The sequence below is a fragment of the Penaeus vannamei genome, chromosome 41 (assembly GCF_042767895.1).
Source record: "Penaeus vannamei isolate JL-2024 chromosome 41, ASM4276789v1, whole genome shotgun sequence".
Taxonomy (NCBI): Eukaryota; Metazoa; Arthropoda; class Malacostraca; order Decapoda; family Penaeidae; genus Penaeus; species Penaeus vannamei.
In genome coordinates, this window is record NC_091589.1 from 23,576,573 (window position 1) to 23,597,554 (window position 20,982).

The following is a 20,982-nucleotide window of genomic DNA, read 5'->3' on the forward strand; positions in this document are numbered from 1 at the left end:
TTCTGTGTTCTCCTTATTTCTTGTTCTTTCTCTTGTCTCACTTTTCCCTCCATCTTTATCATTTCTCACCTCCTCTCCTCCTCCTTCCACACCCTTTATCCTCCCTTCCACTCCTTCATTTGTACCCTTGTTCCACCTCCCCCCCTCCCCCTCCCCACCTCCCACCTGCTTCCCTCCATGCCCCATTCGTCTTCGATGCCCCTCCCCTTACCCTCCTTCCCTCCCCCCATCCCCTCCCTCCCTTACCCCTCCCCCTACTACCCACCTTCCCTTCCTCCCCTCACCCTCCCTCCTCCCCTCCCTCCTCCCCACCCCATCCCCTCCCTCCCTTACCCCTCCCCCTACTACCCACCTTCCCTTCCTCCCCTCACCCTCCCTCCTCCCCTCCCTCCTCCCCACCCCCTCCCCTCCCTCCCTTACCCCTCCCCCTACTACCACCTTCCCCCCTCCCTCCCTCTCTCCGTACTCCCCCCCTCCCACCTCCCCCCCCTTACCCCCTCTCCCTCCCCATCCCCATCCCCCCCTCTCGATGCCCGCCTCTCAGCTACCCACGACCACCCCTTGCAAGCGTCCGCCCCGGCCAGGGAAAGTTGCAAGGGGGGGGGGGGGGGGGGGCCGCCTGCACTCCGCGTAACCTAGACTTTCTCTCTCCCGCATATGCGATGCTCGGCACGTCTCGTGGCGGCCCCGATTCCTGGGGGCGAAACCTGCTCTTCCTTTTCTCCTCCTCCTTCCTCCTTCTCTTCCTTTTCTCCTCCTTCCTTTTCCTTTTTCTCCTCCTTCCTTCCTTCTCCTCCTCCTTCCTTTTCTCCTTCTCCTTCTCCTCCTCCTCCTCCTCCTTCCTTCTCCTCCTCCTTCCTTCCTTCTCCTCCTCCTTCCTTCCTTCCTTCTCCTCCTCCTTCCTTCCTTCTCCTCCTCCTTCCTTCCTTCCTTCCTTCTCTCCTCCTTCCTCCTTCTCCTTCCTTCCTTCTCCTTCCTTCCTTCTCCTCCTCCTCCTTCCTTTTCTAGTTCTAGTTTCTGTTCTTCTTTTTCTTCTTCTATTTTTTCTTATTTTTCTTCTATTTTCTCTTCTTCTTCTATCTTTTTTTCTTCTTCTTCTATCATCTTTATTTTCTATTCTTCTATTTTATTTTTTCTTCTTCTATTTTATTTTTTTCTTCTTCTATCTTCTTTTCTTCTATTTAATTTTCTTCTTCTTCTTCTGTCTTCTTTTTCTTTATATTCTTCATGTCCTTCTTGGTCTACTCTTATTGTTGTAATTCATCCTCTCTTCTTCTTGTCTTGTGTCTTCTTCTCCTCTTTCTTACTCCTTTTCTTCTTCTTTTCTGTATTCTTATTTTTTGTTCTCCTTTGTCTTCTTCCTCCTCCTTCCCTACCCATTTTTCTTCCTTCCCCTTCTTCCTCTTCTTCCCCTATCTCCTTCTACTCTTCTAACCTCATTGCTTCTACCTCCTTTGTTTATTATTTTCACTTATTTCTTATTCGCTTATCTATTTTTATTCTTCGTCTCTTTTTTTCTCTCGGTATTTTTTCTTTTATCGCGTCAGCTGGTTTAAAGAGGAGGAGGAGGGGGGAGTAGGAAGAGGAGGAGGAGGAGGAGGAGGAGGAGAAGTTAAGACTCGGAGATTTTAATTTTTGTGTCTTCTATCTCCATCTTCTTATTTCTTTTATTTTTCTCACTCTCACATTTTCCTCTAATGTGTGTTTTTTGTTTTCGTCTTCTTAATTCTTTTATTTTTCTCACTCTCTTTTTTTTCTCTCTCTCTTCATTTCCTCTATTCGACGTGAGCAAATATCATATCAACTGCAATTTCCTTTCAACAGTTACAAAAAAAAAAAAAAAATCTCCCCCCCCCAAAAAAAAAAGTAAATCCAATATATAAAAGAGAATTCTAGAAGCATCTAGAAAGCAGGCATTTTGGCGCGTCTTCTGCTGCAAGGTCACGACCCAACATTGTGCTTATGTTGAGGTCACTAGCCTCCTGATCTCATGGTAGGGGGCGCTGCGTGAGAGAAAATAGTGTGGGAAGAGAAAGGGAAAGAGAGATGCGGACAAAGAGAGAGAGAGAGAAAGGAGAAACGAGAAAGAGAGAAAAAAGAGGGATTTAGATTTATCTCGGCGACTCGGTCTTCCATTTGCCTTTGACCCAGGTGTCTCTATCTCGTATTTAGATGAAGTGTAAATCAGCGCAAATCAAGTTCATTTTAACTTTTACATGAATTCATCACTGTAATACACGAAAGAAAGAATTCATAACTAAGATACAAAAAAGGAACAAGAGAATTTCGATAAAATACGTACAACTGCCATTTTCGGATGTGCTTCCGCCCGCCACCGCAAGGGCGGCGCTAGTGATGTGGTTTCTTCGCGATGTGATGAATGAAAAGATGTTTCTTTTCCTTTTCTTTTCCTTCCTCTCTTGCGCAGGACGCGTTCATCATCTATTTCCAGGTCACGCAAAACGTCTAATGTAATTATAAGTCGGATCTCATGACGTGAATCCGTGCATTAGTCTTACAAGGACGCTGTCTGTGCGAACGCTGATTTTCGAGACGGATTATCGTACTTGCGCATGTCAGCTGATCGAATCATGCATAACTGCGTCGAAAGTTGATTTGAAAATTATGCAGGAATAAATGGGGATTTCTTTATTGGCCTCTGAACAAGAGACTATAAAATGGATGAGGTATTTCTGATGGGAAATATTTTAAAATTAAATATGCCTACAATTTCGGATTCATATTCCATTCGCATCAATCACTTCAAGATCCGAGCATGATAGAAATGAAATATCACTCCCGAGCCAGCAAACCTATAAATCATAAGCTATACAAGTACAAAATAGCCTTATTAACCATCCCAATCCGCAATTTTCGGTCCCCATTTAACGGAAATTGGCCCTCAAATAAAAGCGATTCTTAGCGAGTCACCAGTCAACAGCCGACGCCATTTTGCTTACCACCCCCGTCAGCTGAGATGTCAACCTGTTATTACGGCAGATAAACAGAACGGTAACTCATGCTAATGGGCTATTTCGAGTGTATCATCGCAGCTCCAACTCCCGGAGACGAGAGAATCGCAGACGCTAATGGGATAATGGTTCTAATAGTGACAAGGCATTCGTTTGCGCATGTGCCAATTTTTCCCGCCATTTCTGCTGGGGTTTGAGGCTATATTTTAACTTGTTATTTTTCTGGTTTTAATGTTCTCGTAAACGGTATTTAGGTGAGATTTGATACGACGAGTCTATTTCCTCCCGTCGATTCTTATAAACAAAAGCATTACGCGATTCTAACCCTTAATAACATACGGTAAGATTAGGTGAAATTTCCGTTTCCTATTTTTTTCTCATTTTTTGTGGACGTGAATTAAAGGGATTGGTATTTTCATCAGATGGCATCCAATTTGTCATGTTAAACGCTCAAGAATGTTATTTCCTGTCACGACAAACCATAGCATTAGCATCCGAGAAAAAAAATCGAAGATATTAACCTAACAACAATTATTATACGATATCAAAACCGTTTTCCGGAAGGAGGAGAAAACCGGAGGGAGGGAAATCCTTTCAAATTCTTACCACCTGCCCGCCCGAACTTCTCCAAATTAATGGAAAAGGAAAGTGAAGATGACTAGGCCCATTTCTTCTTTTTTTCCCTTCCCCATTCCCACCATTACCATGGGACTACCACTCCTCTACCCGGCGGCGGAGCATGTGGTAAGGTTAGACATGTGCGTATGGTCTTAATGGCGCCTGCTCGTGTCTCCCTTTCATTACGCCGATGTTATACCTCCAACTGGGCTTAATTATTAGGGTCTGAAATAAAGATAGAGGCGAGGGAGGGGGTGAGGGGAGATTTCTACTTATTTTTTTCTCTCTCTCTCTCTTGGTATGGTGACGGTGGTGTTGATTTATTTGTTTGTTTGTTTATAGGTTTTGGCGGGAAATGTGTGGTAAAAAAAAACTCACACGCTTCTCGATGTTCATGTGTCTGGGATCCATCAGTTTGCGTATCCGGCGACTCGTGACCTACATATTTTCGGTTACAATAGATACACCTGTCTCTATCCTCCTTTTAAGTGCTTTTTCTTTTATTTCTTTACTTCTTTTTTGCATAAGCGCTTTGTATTTTGATTAAGATCGCTCAATGCTCCATTAATCCCGATCGTATTCTTTTGTTTCCCGATGTGGAATCTAATGCCACTTATACCATGCCTTGCGGTACTGGATCCTCCTTCCGAATCCTCTTTCTTGTCTTCAGATTTCTTTCCCGGAAGTGAGACTTCCTCTGCTCACATCCACTTACGATTCATATTCCGGCCTCCCCTTTTCCCTCGCTTTCCTCCGGACCTCTCGTAAAACATCCGTAAAGTTGAAGAATCTGAATTAAGAGAAAAGAAATAGAAAGAAAAAGATTAGCAGCGTTCTACATTACGAAAGAAAACGGACGGTCAAGAGACGGCGGCGAGCAATCATCCGCCATTTTTTTTTTCTCTCTTTTCTTTTTTCTGAAAGCGCTCTGACCAACTTTTGCCCTTAACGACCGTATCCGTAAGGGCTACGCGTCCAATGGCAAAGCATCGGAACATGAGTCTTATAGCAGTACACGTGCGATAGGGAAAGTGGGTAATATGGGTATGAACAGCTAACCCGCCTTTCTCTCTCGTCGCTTCGTCTTTGTGACACGGGTACATAAGAGCGAAATTCCACCACGCTCTCTCTTCCCGCGTATAACCTGGGAAAGTTTTTCTAGCGAGAAGACGTACCCATTTGAATACCGCGCGAGTGACGTCACAGCTAGGATCGGTTAAACACTGAATTTCTATATTATGGAGACTAAGTGTTTATTCTCGTGTGTTTTTTCTTCAATACTCTGAAGACTTTCTCGCGTAATTTACTTCATTCAAGATCAAATGTAGGCTATTTAACTTATTATTTGGTGTTCAAGTGAATTTAAGGAAAATAGAATATATATTTTTAGGTTGGCGAGGGAGTCATTCACTTTCTTTCTCAATGTCAACAATCCTCCAGTTTCACTAAACCAGATACGAATAAAAGAAATATTAAACAAATAAATAAATAGAATTATTGGCCATGTCCTATTTAATTGACTCCAAAAATAAATACTCCGACATATCTTGGCATTTATCCTTACGAACACATTTCATGAGTCCTTGACCATGACTTAGGCTTCCTTCCGTCTTCTTTGTTCGTCTAGCAATCTTGCTGACTTGCGTTCGATCCCTCGCGCTGCCAGTGGATGGTCACCCCGGCCATTCCTTGCACACAGGGGGTAGTTTTAGAAGCAAAATAAAACAGACAGTATGTCACAGCAAAGAATATCCAGTGTAATAAATGCAATTAAAACAAAATCTTTAATAATAAATGGAATTAAAACAAAATCTTTAATAATGAATAGAATTAAAACAAAAAGATTTAATAATAAATGGAATTAAAACAAAATCTTTAATAATAAATGGAATTAAAACAAAATCTTTAATAACAAATGGAATTAAAACAAAATCTTTAATAATAGATGGAATTACAACTAAATCTTTAATAATAAATGGAATTAAATTAATTAAATTAAATTAAATTAATTAAATTAAATAAATTAAATTAATATTCAATAATAATTGGAATTAAAACAAAATCTTTAATAATAGATGGAATTAAATCTAACTCTTCCTTGTTCTCCTCCCGCAGGTGTTCGTCCTGGCGGCCGTGGTGGCAGCCGTGGCGTCGCTCCCGCAGTCCGGCCCCGAGCACGTGATCCAGGAGCGCTCGTACCCCGCCCCCGTCTACGCCCCTCCCCCTCCCCCTCCCCCTCCGTCCAAGGGGAAGGGAGGAGGCGGCAAGGGCGGCTTCTTCGACTTCGACATCTTCAAGGGCATCAAGGACCTGTTCAGCTTCGGCAAGGGCAAGGGCGGCGGCCAGGAGTACCACCCCGCCCCGCTTCCTGCCTACGGCCCGCCCCCTCGCCCTGCCTACGGGCCTCCCCCTCCCCCTCCCAAGGGCAGCTACGGCCCTCCCCCCAAGGCCCCATTCCTGGGCAAGGGCAAGGGCCAGGGAGGTAAGGGTAAGGGCTCTCACGGGCCGCCCCCTCTCCCCATCGCCCCCCCTAAGGGTCATTATGGCCCCCCACCCCCCGCTCCCCCCAAGGGAAATTATGGTCCTCCCCCTGCTCCCCCCAAGGGACACTATGGCCCCCCACCCCCCGCCCCCAAGGGTAACTACGGCCCACCCCCTCCCCCACCCAAGGGACACTATGGCCCCCCACCCCCCGCCCCCAAGGGACACTATGGCCCCCCACCCCCCGCCCCCAAGGGTAACTACGGCCCACCCCCTCCCCCACCCAAGGGTAACTACGGCCCACCCCCTCCCCCACCCAAGGGTAACTACGGCCCCCCACCTCCTGCTCCCCATGGCTCCTACGCTCCCCCTCCCACCCCCGTCGCCCCCTCCCCCTCATACGGCGTGCCCCAGGCCCCCCAACCCGGCTACGGCGCCCCCAAGCCAGGAGACATCATCGCCCCCTCAGGTAACTACGGCGCCCCACCCGTTCCCCTGCCGGTCCCCGTCCCTTCGGGCAACTACGGGCCTCCCCCAGTCCCCGTCGCCCCCGTGCCGGTGCCCTCCGATAACTACGGCCTCCCCCCAGTCCCCACTGACAACTACGCGCCCCCACCCCTTCCCGTCGCCCCTGTGCCAGTCCCCACTGACAGCTACGGCCTCCCCCCAGTCCCCGCCGCCCCCTTGCCAGTCCCCACTGACAGCTACGGCCTCCCCCCAGTCCCCGCCGCCCCCGTGCCAGTCCCCGCCGCCCCCTTGCCAGTCCCCACTAACAGCTACGGCCTCCCCCCAGTCCCCGCCGCCCCCGTGCCAGTCCCCACAGACAACTACGCACCCCCACCCCTTCCCGTCGCCCCTGTGCCATTCCCCACAGACAACTACGGTGTTCCCCCCGCCCCTATCGCGCCCGCCCCCGCCCCTGTGGCTCCCGTCCCCTTCCCCACGGGGAGCTACAACCCCCCTCCTTCCCCCTCGGCCCCCCTGCCTGACCTCAACCGCCCCCTCCCCACGAAGCCCGATTGCGAAGCCTGTGACCAAGCCCCCTGGGTCCCCATGGATGTTTCCGGCCCCGTCATCGCTCCCGTTGCCCCTGTGGCTCCTGTTGCCCCCGTCATCGCTCCTGTTGCCCCTGTTGCTCCTGTTCTGCCCGTCGCCCCCGTGGGTCCTGCCCCCATTGACTCCGTCGAGGTTGGCCGCGAAGTGTCGGCTCCTGGGATCATTGAGATCTCCCCCCCGGCGTGAGTATGGCGGAGGGTTTGGCGTGTTTTAGCGATGATAAATTGATGATAAATTGATGATAAATTGATGATAAATTGATGATAATGATGGGAATAATGGTGGGGATGATGATAAATTGATGATAATGATAGTAATGATGGGAATAATGGTGGGGATGATGAAAAATTGAAGATAATGATGGTAATAGTGGTGAGGAAGATAATAAATTCATGATAATGATAGTAATGATGGTGGGGATGATAAAAATTGAAGATAATGATGGTAATAATGGTGGGGATGATGAAAAATTGAAGATAATGATGGGAATAATGGTGGGGATGATGAAGAATTGAAGATAATGATGGTAATAATGGTGGGGATGATGAAGAATTGAAGATAATGATGGTAATAATGGTGGGGATGATGAAGAATTGAAGATAATGATGGTAATAATGGTGGGGATGATAAAAAAATTGAAGATAATGATGGTAATGATGGTGCGGATGATGAAAAATTGAAGATAATGATGGTAATAATGGTGGGGATGATGAAGATTTGAAGATAATGATGGTAATAATGGTGGGGATGATGATAAATTGATGATAATGATGGTAATAATGGTGAGGATGATGAGAAATTGAAGATAATGATGGTAATGACTAATGATGGTGAATTGATAATGATAATAGGAGTAATGTTATACTGATAATAATGATGCTGTTGATATTATAATAATTATGATAACAATAATAGTAATAACAATTGTCACACTCATGATGATGACGATTACTGATAATAAAAGACTAGTAATCAATCACAAACAAAATTCAAAAGTTCCCATTTTCTTCCCTACAGGCCCGCTATCGACATCAGGTTTAACACAGACACCCCTATTGATGACGAACCCATTTTCATTGTAGAGTGAGTTTTCTATTTGAAATTCCCGTTTTCTTTACCTTCCATTTCTTGTTTATTGTGGAAATTGAATCGGAAAATTGGTGTTTATGTGGGTTTTGGTATCTTTAGAATGAATAAATGTGAGTTTAGTTGTTAATTGGTGAAGCATTGACTTGAATAATATTCAAAATTCTCGTACTTAGTAAAATATTGAGTTATAATATATTAACGTATGCTGAATTATAATGATAAAACCAATCGACCTAATATGACCTCATTTCTTAATAACAGAGATGCCTCTCGTGACCCCCGCGTGATCGAAGGCGGTGTGGCCCTTCCTGTCCTGAATAACGAGGTCTTCATTGTAAACGAAGAACCCGCCACGGAATCCTTTACAGTGGTTTCTGATCCTATTGACGAGCCTGTCTTCATCACCGAAGGTAGGGAGTCCGATGCTCTTTTGTTTTGTTTGTTTACATTGCCTCTTCGCTTGTTGCGCTTATGTTTCTGATCGTCTTTTCTCTGATTTTGGGATATTATTTTCAATTGTAGTTATTGTTTCCCATTTCTGTTTTTCTCTTCAGCTTTTGATCTATTAATTTCTCTTTTATTCTGGATATTTTCATGATATCAACTTTCCTGATGCTGTTATTTTTTATTAATGTTATATCATGATATATAATTTTTTTCTTTTACTTGTAAGTCACAAATATATTACATTCCACTAATCTATTCCTTCAATTCTTTTCTATTCACCTATGATATTTATCGATCTATTCTTCAATTCAATCATTTTATTTTTTCCAGATGTCGCAGCTCCAGCAATCACTCTTCTCCCTGAGGATTCTGTACGAAATTCTTTTGATGTGAGTAATGGCGCCATTTTTCGATGTTCTTTTGTTTACGTCCGATTGTGTGTGTCTGTTCGTGTGTTTATTCCCGTTGTTTATGTCCCTTTTTACCGTAATTTCTAACTGTTTATATTTTGTAGATGTTTTTTCTTAAAGAGAAATGTTACTAAGAATAATATTGACTATTAAGTTAAAGTATATGAGGTTGAAAATCAGTTTAGAATCTATTAGATTAACCATCATTGAATCAGTTAGTAATTCAAAGATTATTATATCAAAAATCACCAAAACTGATTATACAATTTTAAAAAGTAATAATAATAACTGGAAAAAAATAAAATAATTTCTAAAAATCGTCACCTATTTTCTCTTCCATAGATCGTTACTGTAGACGCTCCAGTGACCGTTGACGATGTGTAAGTAAAAAAAAAAATAGCACATTTTTTGAACACTTGTAATGAACTAACTCGTATGTACATATTTGTGTGATTTAGCACGTTGAATGGTAATTATGATTGATGATTGATGATGATGATGATGCTTCCAGACACAGCGTTGAAGAATTAATGATTTTTATCATTATTTAGTAGGGAAAATGGAAGAAATTGAAAGGGAGGGAAAGATATGGGATGTTGATATATTTTCGTATCATAAAGATGAACGAATGTAGGCCTATTTGTATGCATTTTTTTTTTCTTAATTGCATTTTTTATCTTTTATTCTGGATCTGATATTAAATCATCTCAGATCGAATGAAAGAAATTTTTAAAAATACGTTTTTTCTTGCGATGTAAATGGAAATTCTTCAACGCTTTGTTTTTGAAATTTGAGTTGTTGCTTTGTGTGTGTGTTTTGTGCTTTGCTATGTTAACTGCATTACGAAAGAATGACTAACTTGCTTGTAACTAACATCATCATAGAATCCAAATCTGGAAACTTACACTAACGTAGAATTGTCCACATTTTCTACACCATCAGTTTTATGTTTTCCTCGTCATGGCGGTTATTGTATACTAATAAAAAAAAAATAGAAACAAAGGTAGCCTAGTAGTGAAGAGACACAACGAATTACTAACAGCATTAATAGCATTTTGAACTAATCCCGTTTCCCCCGCCAAGAACCAACTAGCCACGTATCCCCCCGGCAAAGACCAACTAACCCTCATGGTGTGAACCGACAGATCTTCCCCGCCCGCCATTGTTGACTTAGGAGCTTTCGGACGCTTACGAGCCCCGGTCGGCACCGAAGGACCGAATCCTCCCGCCACCACGATCCTTAATCCCTCCTCGTCCCCTATCCCTATCCCTCCTAGCCCAGATATCCTCCTCTTGAGCGAAGGACAGGAAGATGTTCTGATCCTACCCGACGCCAGCGAAGAGGAGGTGTCGGACGGCGGGGAAAATGCCACGGGTTTAGATCTTTCCTCCTTCGTCGGCCTCCTTAATCTGAGCGCCGAGGATGACCTCCTCCTCAGTCAAAGCGGCGAGGATAATGCCTTCGTTCTGGACAAGGCTCTGGAAGGTTCTCGTTCTCCCGGTCCTTCGGATCAGCCACCAATCGTTGTTGTAGATTCGACCGAAGTTGTTGATATCGCAGACGCTTTTGACGTCACCGAATCGAACGCGATCGGCAACACTTCAGTATTGCTGGTCGATGATTTGAATCCCGACTTCCCACGGGATTTGGTGAGGGATCTGAATACAGTTTCGTTCACTGGAAACGAGATTGAAGAGAGTGAAGTGGCCAAGGGAGACGACCATCCAACCACAGACTTCTTCTTTAACACTTCCTCTGACGGTCCATCTTCAACACCCGCTTCCGTGGTGGAGAACTCGACCTCACTGCTCTTACCCATACCGAGCCTCGTGACGGAGACAGAAGACGCGTCTTTCCTCCCAGACAACGAAGTCACGGAAATTGTCTTGTCGCCCCCGGTCTTTATCTCTTCCTCCCAGGGGAACGCAAGTAGCCCTGAGGTGATTTCGGTGTCGGAGGCAGAGGTCTCGAACATCAGTCACCCGCAGACTATCTCAGCCTCTCAGCCAGAGACCGTAGATGTTGTCGAACCTCCAGAGCTCCCTGCCATAGTAATCGTAGACCAAGGCCTGGATTCCTCTGGCAAAAGCCTCGACCTGTCTCGCAACACGTCGATTATTGTCGTCGATGATTCCGTTGCTAATTCTTCACAAAATGCACAGATGAATCTCACCACATCTGCTGTGGGCACTGAGGACGATAAAGGCGAAGAGAATGACGGTCCAGAAGAAAAAGGCACCGAGGATAACAATATCTTCATCAATCCTTTCTTTGACTTGCCTGAATTGAACTCCTTCACCTTTCCAAAGGTGCTTGGGAACACCGGAAATGGCCAGGAAATAATACAGGGTAATTTTACCGGTTTCCAAGATGATTTGCGATCAGAGTCAGGTTCCGGGATCAAGAATGTGTCTTTAGGAGAAAGCTCTTTCTTGTCTTCAACTTTGGGAGTATCAGAGGGCACCGAGGCTGTGTTTTTACCCAATGGAACTGCCCAGAATGAGGAACAACAACCTGTCAATGTTTCCTTATCAGAAATTGCACAGATCGCGTCTCCCATCAGCCCAGAAGATGATCTCGGTGACGCTTTCCTCCCAGAAGTTTCTGCCGAAGAGAGTGATGAAGAATCCGGCTTTGCGACGGATTTCTCCAACTTGCAACTCTTCACAACTGGGATCTCAAATGACCTCTCGCTTGAGGATGAAGTGTCGGCCAACGACTCGACCCTTGCCCCGGAGACATCAGGCGTGCGGGAAATACTGATAGGGTCCGAGACAACCTCCTTGGCTCCGGACCCCACCCTACTTCTGGCCCTGTCGCGGCTTGTGGCAGGGTCGAGCGAGGTCCTTGAGAGTACACAGGCTTCGAAAGGTGCCATCTTTGGTCTGACAGAAGCTCTGAGGAATAAATCTAATCCCCTGAAAGTTTCGCTACTTGAAGGATCCCAAGAGGACAGTGGAAATTCCTTAGATTCCTTCATCCCTGCAATGGAAGTTGATACGGAAACGCTCATGACTGGTACTCACACCGAGGTAGGCAGCGAGCCAATGCACGCGCCACTTATCCAACCAGCCACTATTCCGTTTCCAGCGCAGATAAATATGTTTGACATCTTGCAAGGGCTTCAGATGTTCCAGCAGATTCAGGAGATGCAAAATGACATTAAGCTTCCAGAGGAGAACCTGGTGCCGCCCCCAGAGGTCGAGCCCCAACGCGAGAACCACTTTGATGTCCAGATGACCGGGTTTACGGTGACCCCCGCGTCCGCCTTCGTGGATTCCGGCTTCCTTCAGGCACTCCTTCCACAAGCGTCGTTCGACCCGACGTCCCCCAACCTCCCCCAGATGCCTTTGTCCTTTGTCGACGTGCCCTACTTGGTCCCCTCAGACTCCCCCTCCTCCCAGCTCCCCACCAGCGCCCCTGATGTGTTTCTGCCTCTGCTTATTTTCCCGATGCCCGTGATGGAGATGCCGCAGGCTGTGGCACAGGCTCACCCGCCATCTCCATCCCCACCAATATCTCCTCCATCCTCGTCTCTAACCTCCAACCCCACGTCCATCGACACCTCCGGCCAGGAACCTCCTCAAAGAAGGTTTGCTGAGTCCTGGAGTACATTCTTCCAGACACCTCACACCACCACCGCACCCTGCATGTCCCGACATCCCTGTGGGGATCGCATGACCACATTTCACTCTGTCAGAGCAAGATATCAAAGAAAATATCTGTGCATGAGCAACTAACCCCTTCCTTCGCGTTTGACTTTTATGAATGAAATTGATATCATATTCTTAAATCTGGAATAAACGCCCATGAATCTAACTTCCCTCCCGCCCCTCTTGCAGCTTGACCGGCGCCCCCCTCCCCGACATCACCTACTCCCTCTCGGAGCCCCAGATCATCAGCGACGGCCAGCCCATCTTCCTCAGCTCCTCCGAAGGATCTCCAGGACTCCCCGAGCTGGTGTCCGTGTCCGACGCCGAGCTGCAGTCCATCGGCGAGCCCACCATCGTGTCCGTGTCCCAGCCCGAGGTGCTGACGGTGTCCGAGCCCGACGTCCCGGCCGTGTACGAGACCCCGGCGACCTTCCAAGACCCCGTCCTCGTCGAGAACCCGGTGACCATCCAGGACTTCCTCGCGTCCGACGAGCCGATCGCCTTCGACACCGCCATCCCCGACACCGCCATCCGCGTCGGGGGCTTCGACCAGGACGTCACCACCGTCGGCCAAGCGCAGTTCGTGGACGAGACCTTCGGCGCCCCCCAGGAGCCCCAGTCCCTCGGCGTGTCCCTGCCCGAGATCGCCTCCGTGTCCCAGCCCGAAGTCGTGTCCGTGTCCCAGCCCGAGATCCTGACCGTGTCCCAACCGGAAGAGCAGAGGTTAGTGGTCCTTCGAGCCCAGGGCTGTCCCAGATACCCTTAACCCCCCCCCCCTCCCTCTCCCACCCCCCAGGACCCAATGTCGGTTCCTCGCATACGAACATCTCCCTAAGACTTCCACAGGACATCCATAATCCATGTCACTCTCACATAAACCATTTCCACATTCCATTTTCCATATATCAAAATCAAGTTGATATCAAATAAACCCTCTTCACTTTACATCTTAAAAGCATCAAAACCAAAATATCAAATAAACCTTTTTTCACTTTACATCTTAAAAAGTATCAAAACCAGAATGATATCCAATGGACCATTTTCACTTGATAATTTCCATATATTAAAACAAAATTTCTAAATCAAAAAGACTATCCTTTTTTAAGGATATATTTTCACTTTTAAAAAGAAAGCACACTTCTGCACAAATATAAGATATACTCATACTCATACTCGGCACATAAAAAGGAAGCACACTGTTTATATGTATTATATATCACATATATTTCCTGTATACTTACCCAGAACTGGACACATGTACTAAAGATCCCATGCACTTCCGTAAATTTAGGCACACACATACATGCACATATTTATAGACATTTGTACACACACACACACAGACACACACACATATATATACACTTCCATACACAAACATATATTTTCATATATTTACAAACACACACACACTCACATATACACTTCCATACACAAACATATATTTTCATATATTTACACACACACACACACGCTTACAAACATACTTACACACACACACACTTACAAACATATACTTACACACACATATACACTTACAAACTTATACCTACTTACACACACACATATACACTTACAAACTTATACTTACACACGCACACACATATACACTTTATCAGCACTACTTAAGCACGTACTGTCCGCCCTTCATTTTTTTTTATTGACGTAGACTGATATATTCATTATTCTGTAGATGAAATATAATGCAGTTGAATTGTATATAATTCAACACAGGCATGGATAACTTGCGGTAGATTCTGAAGGAAACTGTTATTCATTTTTGCACGTTGTTGTGCATGGAGAATATTAAAAACGAATTTTACCTTAAGCAATCCCTTTCCAAATACGGTCAAATTAAATGATAGTATTGAAGATAAAAGTGATAAAAGGAATGACACCTTAACGGATTATATTTGATGACATTTTTGAACATCATAAAGTCATTTTTAGATTTGGTAAATAGATCCTTTTCCTGTGAAGAAAATTGTATGAATGGGAATGAATAATTCTTTAGACGAAAGATATGTAATTGATGCGTGTGGTTTGTGGTGAATACTTAATCGAAATGTATCAACTACATCTCTTGCGCTGTGAAGTTTATTCATTCTCATTCATGCCTTTCACTACACTGGGAACGTGATCTATGATTTATTTCTTTTTAAATCTAACAATGATTCCCCTTTCTTGAATTTTATTTACACGTTTCTACTTTCGTCACTTTGGATTCTCATTCAATTCCTCGTATTCGCTGTGCATTTGAGCCACGTCCCTCAAAAGAGTAAATGAATAAACAAAATAACAGTAAGGATGATAAAGGAAACCATGATAGGAAGCGGGATTGCTTAGGGTAGCCCTAAAGTAGCCCCGGCCGCCGTCCTTCCCGCCCCGTGCCCCGGAAGTGCCATGTGCATGCTAACGAGGGTGTTGCATGTCTCCCCAGCCTACTGACGGCGACTCTGCTTGATCCAGCTGGCGACGCCCCTTTCTCCGTCATCCAGCTCCAAGATGCCCAACCTCCTACCCAATCCTTCCTTCCCGATATTCGATCCCAAGGGGTTCCTCAGGAGGGCTCGGGGGTCCCCCTCCCCGGCCTGAGCTCCCCCCAGTTCGTAGGTTCTAGCCAGGGCGCGGTCGGTGGCAGCGAGGTTCTGTCCGTGTCGGAGCCGCAGGTGGTGTCCGTGTCCCAGCCCGAGAGCGTGTCCATTTCCGAGCCGCAGGTGGTGTCCGTTGCGCAGCCGCAGGCGGAACAGGCTTTCTCCGTTCCCGAGACCAACATCCAGCAGGCTGTGCTCACCATGGTCATCCCGAACGCCCCCGACATCTTCACGCCCCAAGCCGACGGGATCCTGGTGTCCAGCGGCATTCCTCAGTCTGGCCTTCCCGACATCCGCTCCGAAGGGCTTCTCCAGGACACCTCAGCCGCAGTAGGCGTCCCCCTGCAAGGCCTGAGCTCCCCCCAGTTCGTAGGCTCCAGCCAGGGCGCGCCCGGCGGCAGCGAGGTCGTGTCCATCTCCGAGCCGCAGGTGGTGTCCGTGTCCCAGCCCGAGAGCGTGTTCGTCTCGGAGCCGCAGCAGGTGTTCGTCGAGCAGCCGCAGGCAGGCCAGGCTTTCTCCGGCGATGTGTCGGCGCCGCAGAGCAACATCCAGCAGGCTGTGCTCACGAACGTCGTGGCCGGCGCCCCCGACCTCTTCACGCCCCAGGCCGACGGGATCCTGGTATCTGGCGGCATTCCTCTCTCTCAGGGGAACGGCATCGGACCTCAGGGCACCGTAGGGATTCTTGAGGATGCTTCCTTCTCCTCCTTCTCCCAGGGCGCCGCTGCTGCCCCTGATGCCGGCCAGCCACAGGCCACTTTTGTGTCCCAGCCAGCCTCCGGCGGGGTGCCCCTGCCGGGCCTGAGCTCAGCCCCGAGAGACAGCGGCGCCTCTCAGATCACGCAGGTGTTCCCTTCCATCGGAAACCTCGGGTCATTGAGCACGGGCGGCGTGCCCCTCAGCGCCGTTGTGCCCCAAGGCAACTTCGCTAGCTCTCAGAACTTCCCTCCTCCCCCCGCCTTCCCCGCCGTCGAGCAGGCCGAGGCCGCCCCGCAGGCCTTCGGCAGCGGCTCCATCGTGCAGGTGCCCCTCTCGGGCGCGGGCTCCGTCGGCCAGGACGCCTCCATCTTCCCGAGCAACCCCGGCCAGAGCCAGGTGATCCCCGTGTCCCCCGTCCAGTTCAACTCCGTGTCCGAGCCCCAGCTGCTCCAGTCCTTCTCCTCGGCCGCCGTGCAGGATGCCATCGGCGTGCCCCTCGCTGCCACCTCCCCCCAGGTCAAGACCCCCGACATGAGCGCCCTCCCCCTGGCTGACACCTCCTCCTCCTCCTCTTCCTCCCCATCCTTCCCCCCCTTCTCCCAGGACCCCCTGCAAGTCGCCCCGCCATCCAAGTAAGTCGCCAAGAACGAGACTGTTTTCTCTCATTCTCTCTCCTCAAAACCAAGTGCATTGTGCCTCGCTCCTCATCCTCGAGGGCCGTAGACTAACACTCGGATGCGCAGCGCTAGATCCTGTTATTTAGCAGCGCGAGATATATTTTTGTACTTAAACTAATCGACGGAATTAGGAACGTACTAATATGGTGTAAATGGATTTTTTATTTTTTCCCAACACTTACTAATCCAAGGATGAACGAATGAGTCGATGCCTGTCGCTTCCACCTCCCTTTCTTTAACTGTTAAAGAGAGAAAGAAAAACAACAGACTCTTTAAGAGGCATCACCCTGCAGTACAAGTGTGTTTGTATATAGAGAGATGCATAAACACTCGCATATAATATATAAATCAACCCTGAAGTGCAAATGTATGTTTGTATATAGTAGATATACATACCCACCCGCATATGACATATAAGTCGACCCTTAAGTGCAAGTGTGTGTTTGTTTAGATATACATGAACCGTATTCATGTTGACAAATGTGGAAAGGTATGAATGAGAACGAATATTTCTTGCATTGTGAAGATATTCGTTCTCATTCATACCTTTCCACATTAGATATACATACACATTCGCATATGACATATAGTCGACTGAAGTGCCAATGTGTGTGTATATGCACATACATATACGCACACACACATACACGATGTACACACCATGTCTGACCTTGGTTCCTTATTTTCACAGCGTTCTCCTTGACTCCGCTGCACCTGATGTTATCCAGGAAGTCCCGTCACCGTAAGTGCTTTTGAAATCCCCACCCTGTCTTGTTCTTTGTTGCCATGTCTATGTCTATTTGTCCGTCTGTCTGTCTATATGTCCAAACGTCAATTTTGTTTTGTTTTTTTTTGTCCAAAAATGCACGTCCTTTAGTGTGTGTTGTATGTTTTCACCAAAATACTGTTCCTGTGTGGTGTTCACCTTTGTTCAGTCCCGTGAGTGTCCGCACGCAAAACACACACACACACTCGCCCGCACTCACACGCGCCCAAGCGAACAGGGAGAGGCCAATAACACACTCTTTGCACCCCAACAGAACCCTCACCAATGACTTCGACCTCCGGGTTGAGTCAGCACCTCAGGAACCCGATCAGCTGTACTCCCCACCCGCCACCGAGTGAGTTCACACACTATCGTCACTTCGTAAACAATTAGAGCTTTTTCCATTCATGCGGATTTGTGAATGGAGGAGATGCGTGTCCATTTCCGCGATACGGGATATGCAGTTCGTGTATATCTTGGATTGGTGAAATTGTTCGTTTCTCGTTCACATCTCTGCATATTTTTTTAAAACGTTTTTACTATTTTTCATTCACTAGTTAAAAACTGCTTTCGTACCTTAGAGAGAAATACGGAAATTATCTAAATCACATTCTGATTAGCGTTGACCAAGTGTAGAATATTTAAATTACATTGTTCACAGACATGCCCTTAGCTTCTATCATGTATATTATAGATTTTAAGACATTTAGATATCAAATAACATATCAAATAACCACAACACCGAATGGTAGCTCTCCACCTGTATACTAACACAATATACCACAGTGCAAAGTATACTAACAATCTTTGTTGAGTAATTTAGATATTGGTAAGTAATTGTACATGTAGATTATGTGTTGTTCTGTGTTCTTTTGTATTATATGTTGAGTGTGCGTTGGTAGATGTTGCTTGAGTAGATAAGGGTAATGGTAGATACTCATTGGTAGATAATCATGGTGAGAGTACTGTGGTATGCCTGGTAGGGGTATATTCACATACTCATTTCTGTGTGTTGTTGACTACCACGTTCGAGTACATACTGTGAGACTCATGTTGTTGTTGTTGTTGTGTGTTTTAACAAGTACTAATGGTAGACATATATGTTGTTTGTGTTTTATGTGTAAAAAGATACTAACCCACTAAGTCTGGTTGAGATTTTATGACAACCTTAGTCCCGCCTCGAATTGACGACGAAGCCCTTGACGTGACCTCTCTTGACCTAACACGCGCGGGAGTGACGTCATCAGTGATCACTTTTCGACGTCGTACCCTCCTCCTCCCTCCACCACCCTCCGTCGCCGCTCCCTCCCCATCCCCACCACCTCGAAAGGACGTCCCAGAACACCCAAGGTCGTCAAAGGTCACCAGATCACCCAAGGTCACGTGATCAACCGCGTCATCGCCCTTCAGAAGAAGCGAAGAAAAAATTTTCGAAGAAGATTCGACTCCGCCCACTCCACCGCCACCGCTTCCTCCCTCCTCCTCCTCCTCTTCCTCCTTTCCCCCCGATAAACTTTCCTTGCCTCGTGCTTAGTAATCCTCAAGACATTAAAGTCGCGATCTTTGGCCCAACGCTTTCTTCCACCTCTGTCCCCTGCTTTTCAGTGCATCTCGATCCTTGCTTCGAAACAGGGTTGTCTCACACAACATTAGTGCCTTTTTGAATCATTTTTGGTCGGTTTAAAACTCTCTCCGTCCCCTCTTTTGTTTATTAGTCCTAAATCAAGTCCGTTTTTCCATGATAAAACCCCTCTTGATTTTTTATAATTAGTTCGAGACTCACTTTATAGCGAAACTGGATTTTGTAAAAATTTCCAAGCCTTTCGGTGAAATTAGATTCCCATTTTCTTTGAACTTGGAAGATCTCGTTTTCTTTGAGTAAAATCTTAAGGGATAACTTCTTTATATTCTGTGAGCTCAAAATATATCAGAGCTATAAGCATTATTGGTATTTTTTTGGTTCATGGCAAATTAAAGTGAGGAATCCTTATTTTCGTTAACGCTAAAATTACTTTACTTGAAGGCAATGGGGTTTTCCTTTTAATTCACATCTCAAGGCACGTCCTCTGCACACTGGAATTCAAAATTTCGATTTGGGTTATTCACTGCACATATTTGGGATATACAGACTCGCGAGGAATGGTTAATTTATACCTGTAATTAGTGATTTTTTTTGCATGGTAATCTGGTTGCAAGACTTTGGGATCATCTTCTATAGCTCCTATATATAGCTTCTATAGATCTATAGCTTCTATAGATCATCTTCTATTTAGGAAACAACTTTACTCTGGTCAGCATGAAGACCTTGGTAACGTTTAGAATTTTGGAATTTCGTCTCTATCAACTCTTGGTCGGTCAGGTTTTCTGCAAGTTTTCTTTCCTCTTCCACTAACCTCTCGGTGCAAACTCTGGTCGCCTTCAAAAGCTCTTGGTTCCACAATGACGCGATCGATATGTACAGTCATAAAAAAAAAAAAAAAAAAAAGAATCTGGATTTGCTGTAATTCAAATATTCTGAGACTGAGCTTCATCGTCCTTTTGGAACCTGCACGGCCTTTGACCTGAGCTCACAGCCTCCACGACCTTCCCGTCTGCTGGCCTCTGACCTCTCGCCCTCGTCTTTCCAGCACCTCTCTCACTGACACAAGCGACGTGCGCGCAGCAGCCCCGGCTTCGAGCGCCGCTAACACAGCAAAGAGTCTAACCCAAAGCCAGGGAGCGAGCGCGGTCTCGGGGGGCCAGTCGGCCGGGCCCAGGCTCAGGCCGCTGGTCGTGCGGCGGAAGCCCGAGGGGGGAGCGCCCCGTCGGGTCAGGAACTTCAAGCCCTTCGACAGCGACGAGGCGGGCTTCGAGTACAGCGCCCCGGGCCAGCGGGTCCAGATCGTCTTCGGCAACCGCTCGCCCAGGACCCGATTCGCAGGTGAGGAGACCGTTCGCGAGACGCGCGGGACCGGCAGGTCCGTGAAGGTCGGTGGCGCCGGGAACTCCCTGTCCTCGCTCGTGCAGGCCAAGGTCTCCGCGGGCGACAAGGCGGCCGCCGCGGAGGAAAAGCGGACCAGGTTTACCGCCCGGACCACGACCCAGACCGAACCCACCACCACAACAACAACCACTACCACACCTGAACCTACTACCACAACTGAATCTACCACCACAACGACCACCACCACGACCACCACCACTGTCAGACCCACAACCACGACCACCACCACTGCCAGACCGACAACCACAACCACAGTCCGACCGACCACCACGACCACCCCGCAGCCTTCGACCACGACCGAAGAGGCGGTAGAGGAGACCGAGGCGCCCTCCACGACCGCGGCCCCCGAGCCCTCGCCGTCGACGCCCCGCGGAGTGATCCTGCGCAGGCGCATCCGCCCGCTCGCCCGCCGCCCCTTCTCCTCGCAAAGAACCCCCGGGCGCTTCGTGGCCAGGACCCGCGGCACCCTCAGGCGGCGCCCCAGCGTCTCCGTCGTCCTCGCAAGCGACCTGAAGAAGGACGGCGCCAAGGACACC

The 20,982-nt window shown here is 47.3% G+C and overlaps 1 protein-coding gene across 1 annotated transcript in view; it reads left to right on the forward strand.

The window, feature by feature from the left end:
* The first annotated feature begins 3,677 nt into the window (after positions 1-3,677).
* The window catches only part of LOC113828532 (mucin-2), a 20,126-nt gene continuing 2,821 nt past the window's right edge, over positions 3,678-20,982 (forward strand). Inside the window, exons 1-11 of the mRNA XM_070118125.1 lie at positions 3,678-3,716; positions 5,706-7,309; positions 8,145-8,210; positions 8,478-8,626; positions 8,994-9,052; positions 9,416-9,453; positions 12,917-13,450; positions 15,168-16,652; positions 17,389-17,439; positions 17,738-17,818; positions 20,091-20,982. The exon at positions 20,091-20,982 is cut by the window's right edge and continues 119 nt beyond it. Of these exons, the coding sequence (XP_069974226.1) occupies positions 3,678-3,716; positions 5,706-7,309; positions 8,145-8,210; positions 8,478-8,626; positions 8,994-9,052; positions 9,416-9,453; positions 12,917-13,450; positions 15,168-16,652; positions 17,389-17,439; positions 17,738-17,818; positions 20,091-20,982 (4,998 nt within the window). The remainder of the gene's footprint in view (positions 3,717-5,705; positions 7,310-8,144; positions 8,211-8,477; positions 8,627-8,993; positions 9,053-9,415; positions 9,454-12,916; positions 13,451-15,167; positions 16,653-17,388; positions 17,440-17,737; positions 17,819-20,090) is intronic.